The sequence below is a fragment of the Phacochoerus africanus genome, chromosome 9 (assembly GCF_016906955.1).
Source record: "Phacochoerus africanus isolate WHEZ1 chromosome 9, ROS_Pafr_v1, whole genome shotgun sequence".
In the NCBI taxonomy this organism is placed as follows: Eukaryota; Metazoa; Chordata; class Mammalia; order Artiodactyla; family Suidae; genus Phacochoerus; species Phacochoerus africanus.
In genome coordinates this window covers 59462282-59474719 of record NC_062552.1, presented here as the reverse complement: position 1 = coordinate 59474719, position 12438 = coordinate 59462282, and the positions used below count along the sequence as shown (strand labels likewise).

Sequence of the window (12438 nt, the reverse complement as noted above, 5' to 3'; positions counted from 1 at the left end):
ACACAAGCACATAATAACTGGAGTCTATTTCACATAAATTTAGGAGAAATTAACAGGCATCAGTCTTTCAAAAATTCTGACAATAGTGCATTGTATCTACATAATGATTTCTGTGCATCACCATACAGAAGGGAAGGCCTAATAACCTCTTCAACTTTCAGCTCTCTGCCTGACCACTTTCATGAAGATGCCAAGATTCAATTATGTGAAGCACTCTTTGACTCTGAGTAGATCCTGTGAGAGGGGTGCAGAGTCACACAACCCCCCCCCCCCCTTTTTTTTTTTGGTCTTTTTTGGGCCGCACCTGCAGCACATGGAGGTTCCCTGGCTAGGGGTTGAATAGAAGCTGCAGCTGCCGGCCTATACCACGGCCACAGCCACTCAGGATCTGAGCCCTGTCTGCAACCTGCACCACAGATCACAGCAACACCAGATCCTTAACCCACTGAGCAAGGCCGGGGATTGAACTCAACTCCTCATGGATACTAGTCTGGTTTGTTACTACTGAGCCACGACGGGAACTCCATCATGCATCCTTCTAAATTCAAGGCAAAAGCATGAGTGCTTTGCCAACGATTCCTTATTTTACCCCAAAAAATACTGAGCAACAAGCTCCCCCCCACCCCCCATAGTGATGGTAAGGACTCTAGAATTAGTATTTTCTTTTTACAAGTTTTCACTTTAAAGAAAGCAGTGCACTGACCAGAATCTGATCCTTCGAGCATTCAGAACTCAAGACAAAGGAGTGGAAACCTGACTATTACAAACTCCCAAGGTGCCATAGGAATAAACCACAAAATCAACCACAAATTTAATTCAGAGGGAACCTCAGATAGTAAGGTGGACAGAATATTTTAAAAGATGTAATATGAAACTCTTGTGAGAAAAAACTCCAAATGTTAAATGAGGAAAATCCATAGAATTACCAACACCTACAGAAGAGAAAACCGAGCTCACACCTGGTACACGAGGTATGAGCTGGGAAGTCAGGGCAGGGAGCTGGGGTCAGGACTGATGCTTGAGGCAAAAGATCAGGTCTGAGGTAGGCTCACAGGGCATCCTGAGCCAAGCAAAGGAGTCAACCACACAGCTAAAGTACTCCTACTGTTAACAGGAGAAATGTGATGTCACGTTAACCTCCCCCTCTTCTCTATAGAACCATGTATTCACAAACATCATTTTATAAGAAAACTGCCTTTCCTTTCCCAACAGAAATCTTGCCTTTTCTCTTTCCCGATCCATCTTTAGGTAAAGACTTTCTCCCTCAGCAACCTAGCCTCCACCACGCCCTCACCTGTCTCACAATGCTCTGGATGAGTTTGTCCATGGTAAAGGCAATGTAGGCATGAATGGTGAACATCTCTCTCAGAGAATCTTCGTACTGGGACGAGTCTATGTTGCCATCCAGCAGGCTCCGCACCATGTCCAGGAAAGCTGGGTAATAATCTTCTACATCAACATCCACTGTGGGAGAGAGAGGATAGGTGAGGCCTCACCCTACTAAGAAAAGATCAGAGAGGGCAGGGCAAACCCCACAGCTGGCCTAAAGAGCATTTGAAAGAACAAACCCTATGTATTCAAAACATACCCATTCAGTCTGCTGCAGAAAGATGAAATCTTGACAGGTGGCTACAACCCCCAGTGTTGTCTATCAAAGGAGAGTGACTCTGCAACTTTAACAGAGGCTTCTTAAAACTCCAGCCAGAAAGACACTTAAGTATGGCTGGGATCTGGGTGAGAGGAGAGCAAAATATCCCAGGGAAGACGTTTCTTCATAACGTTGTGGGCTCCCTGCTGTGAGAGGAACCTGTTCTCACAGCCTGCAAAGAGCATGCCTCACATGGGTCACTTGCTCATACAGCTATTTCGGCAAAGCATAAAGTGCTGAAGAGAAAAGACAGAGCCATACCTATCACTGGGAAACCTCTCGGGAATAGAAAAATAGGAGCGCAAATTAAATCATCTATGAATAATGAAGTAATCTGCATTTGTCAAAGTCCTTTTGTTTAAAAATGGATTCCCAACATTGTACTTCACAAATTACATTAAATGATCTGTACTCGCTGCATGTGAATCACTTCAACCACTAGCTGGCATCTTGTCAGTCTGGCAACTAGCAGAGGGCACAAGGAAAGGTGAAAGGCCTCCGCCTTTAGCTTACTAAAATAAGACCCATTTACGTAAAGCTCAAATACAGGCAAATTTGATCTCCAGCACTGGCAGAAAGACAGTGGCAAGAAGGGACTACTGAGGGTACTGGTTGTGTTCTCTTTCTTGATCTGGGCTGCCGGTTACACGGGTGTGTTTGCTTTGTAAAAATTCATTGAGCTAAATAAAAAAATAAAACAGCAGTTGGAAAAAAAATTCACTGAGCTACACAATTCAGATTTGTATACTTTTCTGTATATGTGTTTCACTTCAATAAAAAGTTCACTAAAACGAAAAAAGAAAAAATTACAAAAAGAATTCTGTGTCTCTGACATTTAGTTACCTCTTTTTAAAGTCTGTAGAGGGGAAAGAAGTCTGAAAGCAAAAGCTGAGTCCATTTCCACTTACTTGAAGTGTGATGGATTAAAGATAGGCAAAACAGGACAATTACTATTTAAAAGAAGCAACTGGCTTCAATTTCATTACCGAATATCACTGTGTTCAGATCCGCAGCATAGGCATGGGCAGTGCTACTCCTGTGAAAACCACTTTCATGTCAGAATAAAGCCATGAGTACAAATCACAGACCCGTACACATGGGCCACAATCAGTGTAAGGCTTGGCATTATTACTCAAGAACAAACTTTGTAAGCCTCAAACCAGGTTAAGTCAATGGTCAAGCTAGGATTAGGCCATTTTCTCTCTCATTTTTACCCAAGCAGATGGAATCACCACACTGAGTTCTTAAAATTGTCTCTGTCAAGCTAGGATTAATCCAGATAAAGGCTATTAGAATTAATTCCTAGGGGGAGCTTTTCAATAGATAGAAAGCCAGTCCTTCACAAGGGCTTCTTACATCAGCAACAGTTAAAAAAAAAAAGACTGGCTATTTCCTAAAGAGCATAGAAGGCTTTACAAAAAGGCTTCTGGCTCACAGCTCAAGTATTTAACTTATGACCTGAAGACTTATCTAGAAGCAAGTGGCACAGAATTACTTAGAGCACAAGGTGGCTTCCTTGCCCTTCATTTAGTTTCTTTTCCTGAGTTTTCTATCTTCATTTCTGTTCTGCCTATTCTGCTATCTCGAGCCATCTCTTGAGTCCCCATCTCCTTACCTGCATCTGTCTCAGGCATGAATAACTAGGAATTTATGTAATGGATTTGATTTAGTCACTCTGTCCTTTAAACACTTTGCAGGAACCCAGAGATCTGCCATTTGGGAAATTGATGGTAACCAACACCCACATCCCTGGTGTCCATTATAGCAGCTAGTGTCCATGATCCAAGCAACATGCAGGGTGCTTCGAATATTTTCTCCAATTCTCCTAACAACCCCACAAGACAACAAGTAGCACCTCCACTTTATAGCTAAACAGATTCAGAGAGTTTAAGTAAGGCCACACAACCAGTAAACTGCAGTGTTATAAGGCCTGCCTGTATTCTACGTATAACAGAAAGCAGCCCTTGGGTCCCCAGTGTGGCTCAGCAGGTTAAGGACTCAATGTTTCTGTGAAGATGAGAGTTCAATCCCTGGCCTCCCTCTGCGGGTCAGGGATCCGGTGTTGCCACAAGCTGCAAGCATAGGTTAAAGATGCAGCTTGATCCGGTGCTGCTGTGGCACAGGCCTGCAGCTGCAGCTCCAATTCAACCCCTAGCCTGGGAACTTCCACATGCTATAGGTGCAGCCGTGAAAAGAAAGAAAAGAAAGCAAGAAAGCAGTTCGGAGTCTAACTAGGTTCTGAGGTCCCCAACCCTTCACATCTTCTGTAGGCCAACACACTCTCTTGTAGACCAATCAACTAAACACTTACTAGGTTCTTTGAGGCGTAACTGGATGGCAGGGCTGTCACTCTTGTCTCTCTTTATGCCTAGCACTTCCCGTTCCCACTCTCTCTCTCGGTTTTCTTCCTCAATTTGCCGTTCAGCTTGGGAACAAATCCGCAGCAGCCTCAGGCAGAGTATCTGGTGCAGTCGCATAAAGATATACCAGTTATTATTAACATAGAAGAGGTTGTATACTTCATCCATCCCTCTTAACTTCTGAGCTGCTGTGTTACTAAACAGTAGCTTGGACTTAGGGGGACTGCCCCCAACACCATTGTGCTTCTTAGCTGCCCCTGTGGCTTCATCTACATCCATCTCTTCTTCTTCCTCTTCCTCCACATCCGAGAGATCACCTCTCTGAGCAAAGAGCAGATCTGGAATGAAGTGATGCATGATTTGCTTGATTTTATATTTGTCCTCCTTCTGAATGCCTGTCTGCCTCTTCACATGGTGGATAATCAGAGCAGCAGCATCTTCCAGAATCTGCTTATCTTCATAGGCAAGTGAGAGGTGTGGGCCAACAGGCACACCAGCATTTTCTTCCGTAGCCTGCTCTTGCCTCTAACAGGAAAGAGAAAGAAAGCATTATGTGACATACCTACAGAGACAACAAATAGACGTATGAGACTACACCATAGCAGCCGTTATTTTCCAATCCCAAACATTCAAAAACAAAAAGATAATGTGTTTGATACCACAATGATTGGTACCTTTCAGACATTTTAGACTTATACGGAAAATGGGACAGAACTGGGACCATTTTTTAAAATTCTAAGTTAGTATTTATGGAGGATACGATATGAGATCTAGGATTTACTTTAAAATATTTCTGTGGTGGGAGTTTGGAAGGTAACAGATACAATGAAACGGGCAAAAGAGAGATGATTATTCAAGTTTACGTAAGCTCATTTTACTATTCTCTCCCCTTTTGCGTATGTTTGAAATTATCATAAGAAGTTTTTTAAAATCCCAGATCACACCATTTCTAGGAATCTCAATCACACTGTGTTTGTTTCTATCTATCCCCTAAGACTGTAAGCTCGAAGAAAGTAGGATTAATTTCTTATTCATCTCTGTATCCTAGCTCCTAGTACTATATATAATCCTGGTAAGGATGACAAACAAGGATTAGGAAGAGTATGGGGGGGGGAGTTCTCTTGTGGCACAGCACATTAGAGATCCGGCGTTGTCAGTGCAGTGGCTTGAGTAGTTTCTGTGACAGGGGTTTGATCACTGGCCTGGGAACTTCCAATTTTCACATGCCATGGGCATGGCCAAAAAAAGAAAAAGAAGAAGAAAGTCTGGGGATCAATGATAGGTATTTTAAGTTGTGGGGAGTTGAGGTGAGCTCTAAGGAATTTTAGTGAAATAGATGGGGAGAGAAGTGGGAGAGGGAGGTGGTGGGCATGAACTGAAACCAGGATCATAAACTGGGAAGCCAATACAACAGCTTAGTGAGGCTTAGATTTAGAATGGTAGAATCACATTGAGAACCTGCCTAGATACTTACATTGCAACAGAACAAAGGGAGGAAAAAAAATGTATACATGTATGTGTAACTTGGTCCCCATGCTGTACAGCAGAAAAAATACATAAGTAAAAAAAATAATATGGAGTTCCTGTTGTGGCAGAGTGGTTAATGAATCTGACTAGGAACCATGAGGTTGTGGGTTCGATCCCTGGCCTTGCTCAGTGGGTTAAGGATCCGGTGTTGCCGTGAGCTGTGGTGTAGGTTGCAGACGCGGCTCGGATCCTGCGTTGCTGTGGCTCTGGCATAGGCCGGTGGCTACACCTCCGATTAGACCCCTAGCCTGGGAATCTCCATATGCCACAGGAGAGGCCCTAGAAAAGGCAAAAAGACAAAAAAATAAAATAAAATAAAATGGTAGATTCAGGAATAGAGTCTATGACAACTACAAAGCAAGAATCAACAGGTCTCCCATTCATATAACAAAGGTAATCTGCCGGAGTCAAAGCTATGCTGCAATATATACTGGAGACTTCTCAAGGATGTAGAGACCTCCGGCTTACCTCATCATAGATACTCTCAATCTCATTGAGTAAGCTCTTAGATCTCAGGACCTTGGTGTCGTTTTGTTTAAAGTTGATGCCTTGGTGGTCCAGAGATTTCAAGTAGTATTTCTCATTTTGTTCTCTCCACACCTTATTAAAGCCTCTCTGAGCTTCTCGCCATTCTTCCTCTTTCATCTTCAACCTAAGGTGGGTGGGGTTGGAAACAACAAAACATGGGAGTCCAGATGAGGGAATTTTAAGGTAGGAATCCTGGATCTGCCATAGTAACCATAAGACTTATAAGTAAAATAGGGATAACAGCACCTAATTCATAAGGTTTTAGAAGTGAGAAGTCAGGTTTATTCTATTTCTCTATTTCAAAGGTCAAAAGATACAGAAGATCCAAACTGTTGGCAACTTTGGGGTAAATTTTATTCAAATCAGCCTTCAACTCTACCACATGAGAAAATTACTCAAACATCATTTCATAGAATACCTCAGAAAAAGGGGTTCTCTCCCTGGGGCAGCTCAAAGTGATACAACTTTCTTTGCTACAGGATCTCTGAGGACGTTTACTATGCTAATGTAAATGCAAAAGTCCAAGGGCAGAAAACTTGCACAGAAATGTTCTTTGGGACACAGTTTGGAAGTTCTAATGAGAACAACTGATCCTGATACTCCAGAAGAGGAGAGGAGAGTAAAACCAAAACCAGCACTAAGAACTAAAGAATATCCTTTATCTCCAAGCCAAAAGTTAAATGCTATTGGCAAGGAGAGGAACACCTCCTGCCAGCTCTTGAGGGAAGACTAGGGAGGAATAACAACATCTGGGCACTTGTGAATTATGCAGCAGATAAGTTTTCACCAGGTGATACCAAGGGAGGACCCAGTTCTTAGCAGGGATTCACAGTATGGTACAGAGTGCCATGGACGTGGAGGAGCCTGGGGCTCAGCCCAGGCCTCCCCTGTGGTGCCTGGCCTTAGGTGGGTACAACAGCCCCACTATAACTCAGACCCAAGGTTTGACATTCTTGGTGAAAATGGCAAGTTAAGTCTTATTAAATAACAGGTATCAATTTTACCAAGACAAGAGTGATTTTTCTTATTAAAAAACAAAGATGTGAAAGTCAGTTAGTACTAAGTGGCAGGAACGTGGGTAGGTGTTTTCTCCCTTGTTCTTTCCTCTATTTTAAAATATCCCCTCAAACAGACAGCATTCCACTATGGATTTTAAACGTTTGTTCTCTACTGTTGGTTACACAGAACCCCAACAAGAAGCTCCACTATTCCACACTCCACCTGATTTCCAACAACAGCCTTGAGGACAAATGGAGATCTCATGGGATAACCAAGTTGAAAAGGAGAATCTTAATTAATGGGATGCTAAATCCGTCAAGAAGGACACTAAAGCATGAAGGGCGTATTTGCTCAGGTACCTTTTAAGGACAATTGGGACGGCAATGGAGGGGTTCTTTCTCAGACCATCAATGATGTCAGCTGCTTTATCAGCATATATCCTCTGGAGTGCTTTTCGATGGATAACTTCCGATGTGCCCCCGAGGGTGTTGTCCAAGCGAAATTTGGCTTGTTCCTCAGCAGACAAGCGGGAAAGCTTCTTCTGTATTGCTTCCAGAACCCGGATGGTTGCCAGATTGGTCTCTAATACTACATCAAGCTAAAGAAAAAATACAGCGTGTACTTAAGACCCAAACCAGAAAAGAGCTGTCAGGAGTATGGGTGGAAGTCAAACTCTATGGATCTGAATCCTCGCTCAGCCACGCTATAGCCATATAAAACACTGTTTCCTTATCGGTACAACCGGGGTAACACCACCTACTCTCACAAGGTTGTTTACTGAATAGAGGGGTTAGCACAATGCTAGACACACAAGAAACATCCAATAAATGATCACTAAGTGATAGTTAATATTTCTACCACCACCAGTATGCTTTTTTTCTGGCCCTCACACCAGACCTACCTAATGGAGGAGGCAACCTGACTGACACTTTCCCTGAACTTTCATGAATTACTAAGTTCTGTTACCAACAATAACAACCACAACAACAAAATTCCAAAAAGATCACTCAAGATGATAAACCAGTCTTACGAGTAAGATTTTTCAGGGTAACTTGAAATACATGATTAAATATTTAATAGTCTCATTCCACATCCAGTAGTAATAAGAACTGTGACTATCATTCCTTAAGTGCTTCAGATTTTTCAGGGTAACTTGAAATACATGATTAAATATTTAATAGTCTCATTCCACATCCAGTAGTAATAAGAACTGTGACTATTATTCCTTAAGTGTTGGAGCTGCGGGTAACCATTTGAACTCTTATTGAATTTCTCGCACTTTACTTTCTGGCAAGGACCTAGCCCAGCCTGGTTAAGGATATACACGACTAGCAAACTTTTTTTTTTTTTGCTTTTTAGGGCTGCACTTGTGGCATATGGAAGTTCCCAGGCTACAAACTGAATTGGAGCTGCAGCTGCTGACCTACACCACAGCCACGGCAAGGCCAGATCTGAGCTGCGCCTACCATCTACAATGCAGCTCACAGCAACACCAGATCCTTAACCAATAAGTGAGGCCAGGGATTGAAACTGCATCCGCATGGATACCAGTCACGTCCATTATTGCTAACCCACAATGGGATCGCCACAACTTTTTAACACAAAATTCTCTAGATGAGACACAGAAAATGAAGTAAGTGAGCATTCTAAAGAGCATATAACCAAATGTCTGAGTGTTGCTAAGTTCTCTAGTTTCAGGACTACAGTAGTCATTTCGTCAAATATTTCTGGTCCTCCTTTTCCAGTTATGGATAAATGATGGATTGAACTTCTTGGCTCCTTTGTGATTAGAGAGGGCAATGTAACTACTTCGGGAAAATGAGTTGTGAACAGGTTAGTGGAAGTAATATCTGTTCTAGGCCTGAGGATTTAAGGGGGCAAGATCCATCTGAGCTTTTTTCCCCTCTAATCACTGGTGTTGTTCAAGATGGTCGCATTCTGTCAGCCTAGGTCCCCAAGTAATTCTGATGAGCAGAATCTCCTGCTAAACATCAATGCACATGTAGTATGATGAAGAAATAAATCTGTTTTTTCAAGCCACTGAGATTTGGAGGTTGTCTGCACTGCAGGAATATTAACCTATGCTGATGTATAAAGGAATGCTCCCTTACTAGTCCATCCCATCCAATCCTAAGCACATGCATGCATACATACATGTTTCTTTCATCTTCACTCCTATAACCACAAATGGGAAATGAGGCTGTTGCCTCTCATTTGCAGGCATACCAACTGAGAAGAGGAATATTCTGTCAAGAACAATGCCAATCTCTGCTTCCTAACTCATCACCTGACCTTGCAAAACATAGGTAAAAAAGAAATACTTTAGCTTGATAAAAACTTTCTATAGAAGCTAATATCTGTCACGATTGAGTATTCTGCAAATGGGTGACGCTCCTCATAAACGCTGGGGCAGAGATTGGCCAAGTGCCTGCCGTGGTGAAGCAACATGTGGCTCTTCGTTCAAAACATGCCAGAAACAGATGAAGCAAGCGTGAAGCGAGATTAACTGGCAGAGAGCTAAATCAGTATGGATTAAAAAAGTAGCAAAACATCTCCCATCTACAGGAATGAGCAGGGCCAGTCAGTTTTATATAATACATACATTAAATAGGATGCCTGTAATTTCACCTCTTTAAACACATTTATCATTCTCTTTTTGTTGTTGTCAGTGAACTAGACATTTAAACACACTAGGGAGTGAGTCCACTTTCAGTACCCCCACTCCTGGTATAGGGGGCTCTCTACCAGCTCATTTCTTCACTCCAGCTCTTTCCTTCCCAACTACTTTGAAATACAGTACCTAACTCAACTTTCTTTCAGAAGGAGCCACATCAGTATCAGAAATATGAGAGAAGAGCTCTAGCTCTCACTGGAGAGTTGGTTTGCTAACCATGTCATGATACCTCCTAAGAATAACACTCTAAGATAAATCATTTTTTGTTGTTGTTGTTATTTTAGGGCCGCACTTGTGGCATGAGGAGGTTCCCAGGTTAGGGGTCGAATCAGAGCTGTAGCCACCAGCCTACATCACAGCCACAGCAATGCAGGATCCAAGCCACATCTACAACCTATACCACAGCTCATGGCAACGCGGGATCCTTAATCCACTGAGCAAGCCAGGGGTCGAACCCACGTCCTCATGGATCCTAGTCAGGTTCACGAACCACTGAACCACGAAGGGAACTCCTCTAAGATAAATAATTTAAAACAGCTGCAAAGAAAGCCCACAAGGTCTTAAAATACTCATTTTATATACCATGTAAAACACAATAACCTTCACGCCATTAAAAATTCAAAGAAGTATTATTCAGCCATCAATGGTTAAATTCAGCTAGAAAGGTTAAAGTGGCCTAGATAAATCACATTTGTCATAAAGATATCACTAAGATAATTGACAAAGTCATAAAACATGGTTAAATACAATCACAACAGAAGAATGTGAGCCTCTCTGGTTCTTTGGTCTTAAGAGCCAACCCTCCCAGGTAGGTATTTAAGATACCCTCTCATTTCACATCTCCCATTTCCCCAAACTTCAAATGATGAAGAAGCTTGTACCTCAAAGCGTTCATCTTCACAACGATAGATATGTTCTTCATACTGAGTTTTCTTGGAACTAACAAAGGTGGAGTCCTCAGACCAGGAGGGGAAGGAGACCCAGGTATCATTTAAAACCTTTGGGTAAAAGAAGAGAAATTGAAACAAAAGTGTAACAAAGCTTTCTGGTGGATGATTAAGCATTCTCAGTAAAAAGAAAATTTTAGAAGGAAGAAACAGTTAACATTACAAGTTTCACCTATGGCAAGTTTGCAAAAGCTATTAACAGAAAAAGGTTCTCAATGTAAGTGTGAAACATTTTCTTTAAAAAAAAAAAAAAAGGAGAGAGAAAGGAGTTTTGACTTCCTCATTCATATCAATTCTCCATCCCTGGTACCACAATCCTTTCTGGAGGAAGCTAAGGAATCAGGACTAATCTTTTCTTGGGAAGGCCTTACCTCTTTACAAAGAGGAGTCCGTCCTGTGCACTTGGGCTGCTGATAACTCTTTGGTAGGGCTCGATAGCTGGAGCCCAACCGCTTACAAGAGGCATAGTCTATCTCCATGGCAATGCCCTCTGTGGCTCGTTCCTTTGGAAAGGTTTCCAGATGTACAGATTCCTTATAGCCCAGAAAGTTTTTAAACCAGTTAAACAATTCTGGGAATTTCCTGAAGAATCAAATCAAAAATTGGTAACTATAAACATGATGCAGTTATACTGAGGTATGATTACCACTATTTGGTGTTGGGTCAGAACTCTGCTACCACTGGACAAATTCCAATAATAAATATTATTTCCTGCCTAAGAAGCACTACTCTTCTGAATATGTGGTTTCTCCTTTTCTTCTCTTTCTCTAAAGATCAGTTAAGGTAGTGATGGAAGAACTGCACTGAAACTAGACAATAACGAGCCATTCTTCTAATCAAGATTATTGCTTCAATGTTCAGATAATTCTTAATTTGGCAAAGCCAGGATTCTATAACCCTGGAAAAGACTGGCTTTATAAACAGCCAATACCGGTCAGGAGATCAGGAGACCATAGTCTTGGCCAATGCCTTCTTTGCCTACTTTTTTGTCTCCAGAGAGGAACTAGAAGACTTCCCAGAGGACTCTTGTCATGGACATTTTAGGAGTCAACTGACTTGCCAAAATCAAATTAATTTCACCTACCATGTACTCCCACAAACTAGGTTTTATTTCACCTCCATATCAGGCATCAAGGCTAAGCCCTTGACTCCACTTACCCCAGGAAAGGAGAGACTAACTGCACAAGCTCAGCCCGAGAGATCACCTCCTGGTTAAAAATAACAAGACAGCGCAGGAAATTTTCATAGGCCTCTGTACTCCGCAGAGCCTTTCGGACCTTATGGAGACAATCGAAAGGAAAAATAGTTAAGTGGGGAATCAAGAGATCCTGGATTGTGTTTAAAATTGAGGAAATTTGAACTGCTATTTGATGATATTAAGGAATCAATGCTAGGTTTTTTAGATGCGATAATGTTTGGGAAAAAGGTGTCATTTTAAAAGAAACCTAGTAAAATACCTACAGCTGAAATAATATATCATGTGGGATTTGTCTCCAAATAATCTGGGATAGCTGTGTGCACATCAAACAGTACACCGACTAAGAGCTGAGAACTGCTGAGGCTGGATGATGGGTATATGAAGAGTCATTTTACTATTCTCTTTAATTTCACATTTGTTTTAAATTTTCCATAAAAATTTGGAAAATGAGACCTTGAAGTAAACAAGACATTTACATTTTCACATGCTTGATTTTCCACACCCAAGATTCTGTTGCCTCTAACTGATTTTATACAAGAATCTTTATAAACACTCTT

At 41.8% G+C, this 12438-nt stretch overlaps 1 protein-coding gene across 3 annotated transcripts in view; it reads right to left on the bottom strand.

Annotated features, from left to right (window-relative positions):
- Positions 1–12438, bottom strand: part of SIN3A (SIN3 transcription regulator family member A) — a 73023-nt gene that overhangs the window by 18210 nt on the left and 42375 nt on the right. For all 3 annotated transcript variants that reach the window (XM_047794509.1, XM_047794507.1, XM_047794508.1), the window contains 7 exons: positions 11842–11960; positions 11055–11265; positions 10618–10734; positions 7422–7660; positions 6004–6187; positions 3960–4533; positions 1295–1464 (listed from right to left, as the gene is read on the bottom strand). In XM_047794509.1, the coding sequence (XP_047650465.1) occupies positions 1295–1464; positions 3960–4533; positions 6004–6187; positions 7422–7660; positions 10618–10734; positions 11055–11265; positions 11842–11960 (1614 nt within the window). The remainder of the gene's footprint in view (positions 1–1294; positions 1465–3959; positions 4534–6003; positions 6188–7421; positions 7661–10617; positions 10735–11054; positions 11266–11841; positions 11961–12438) is intronic.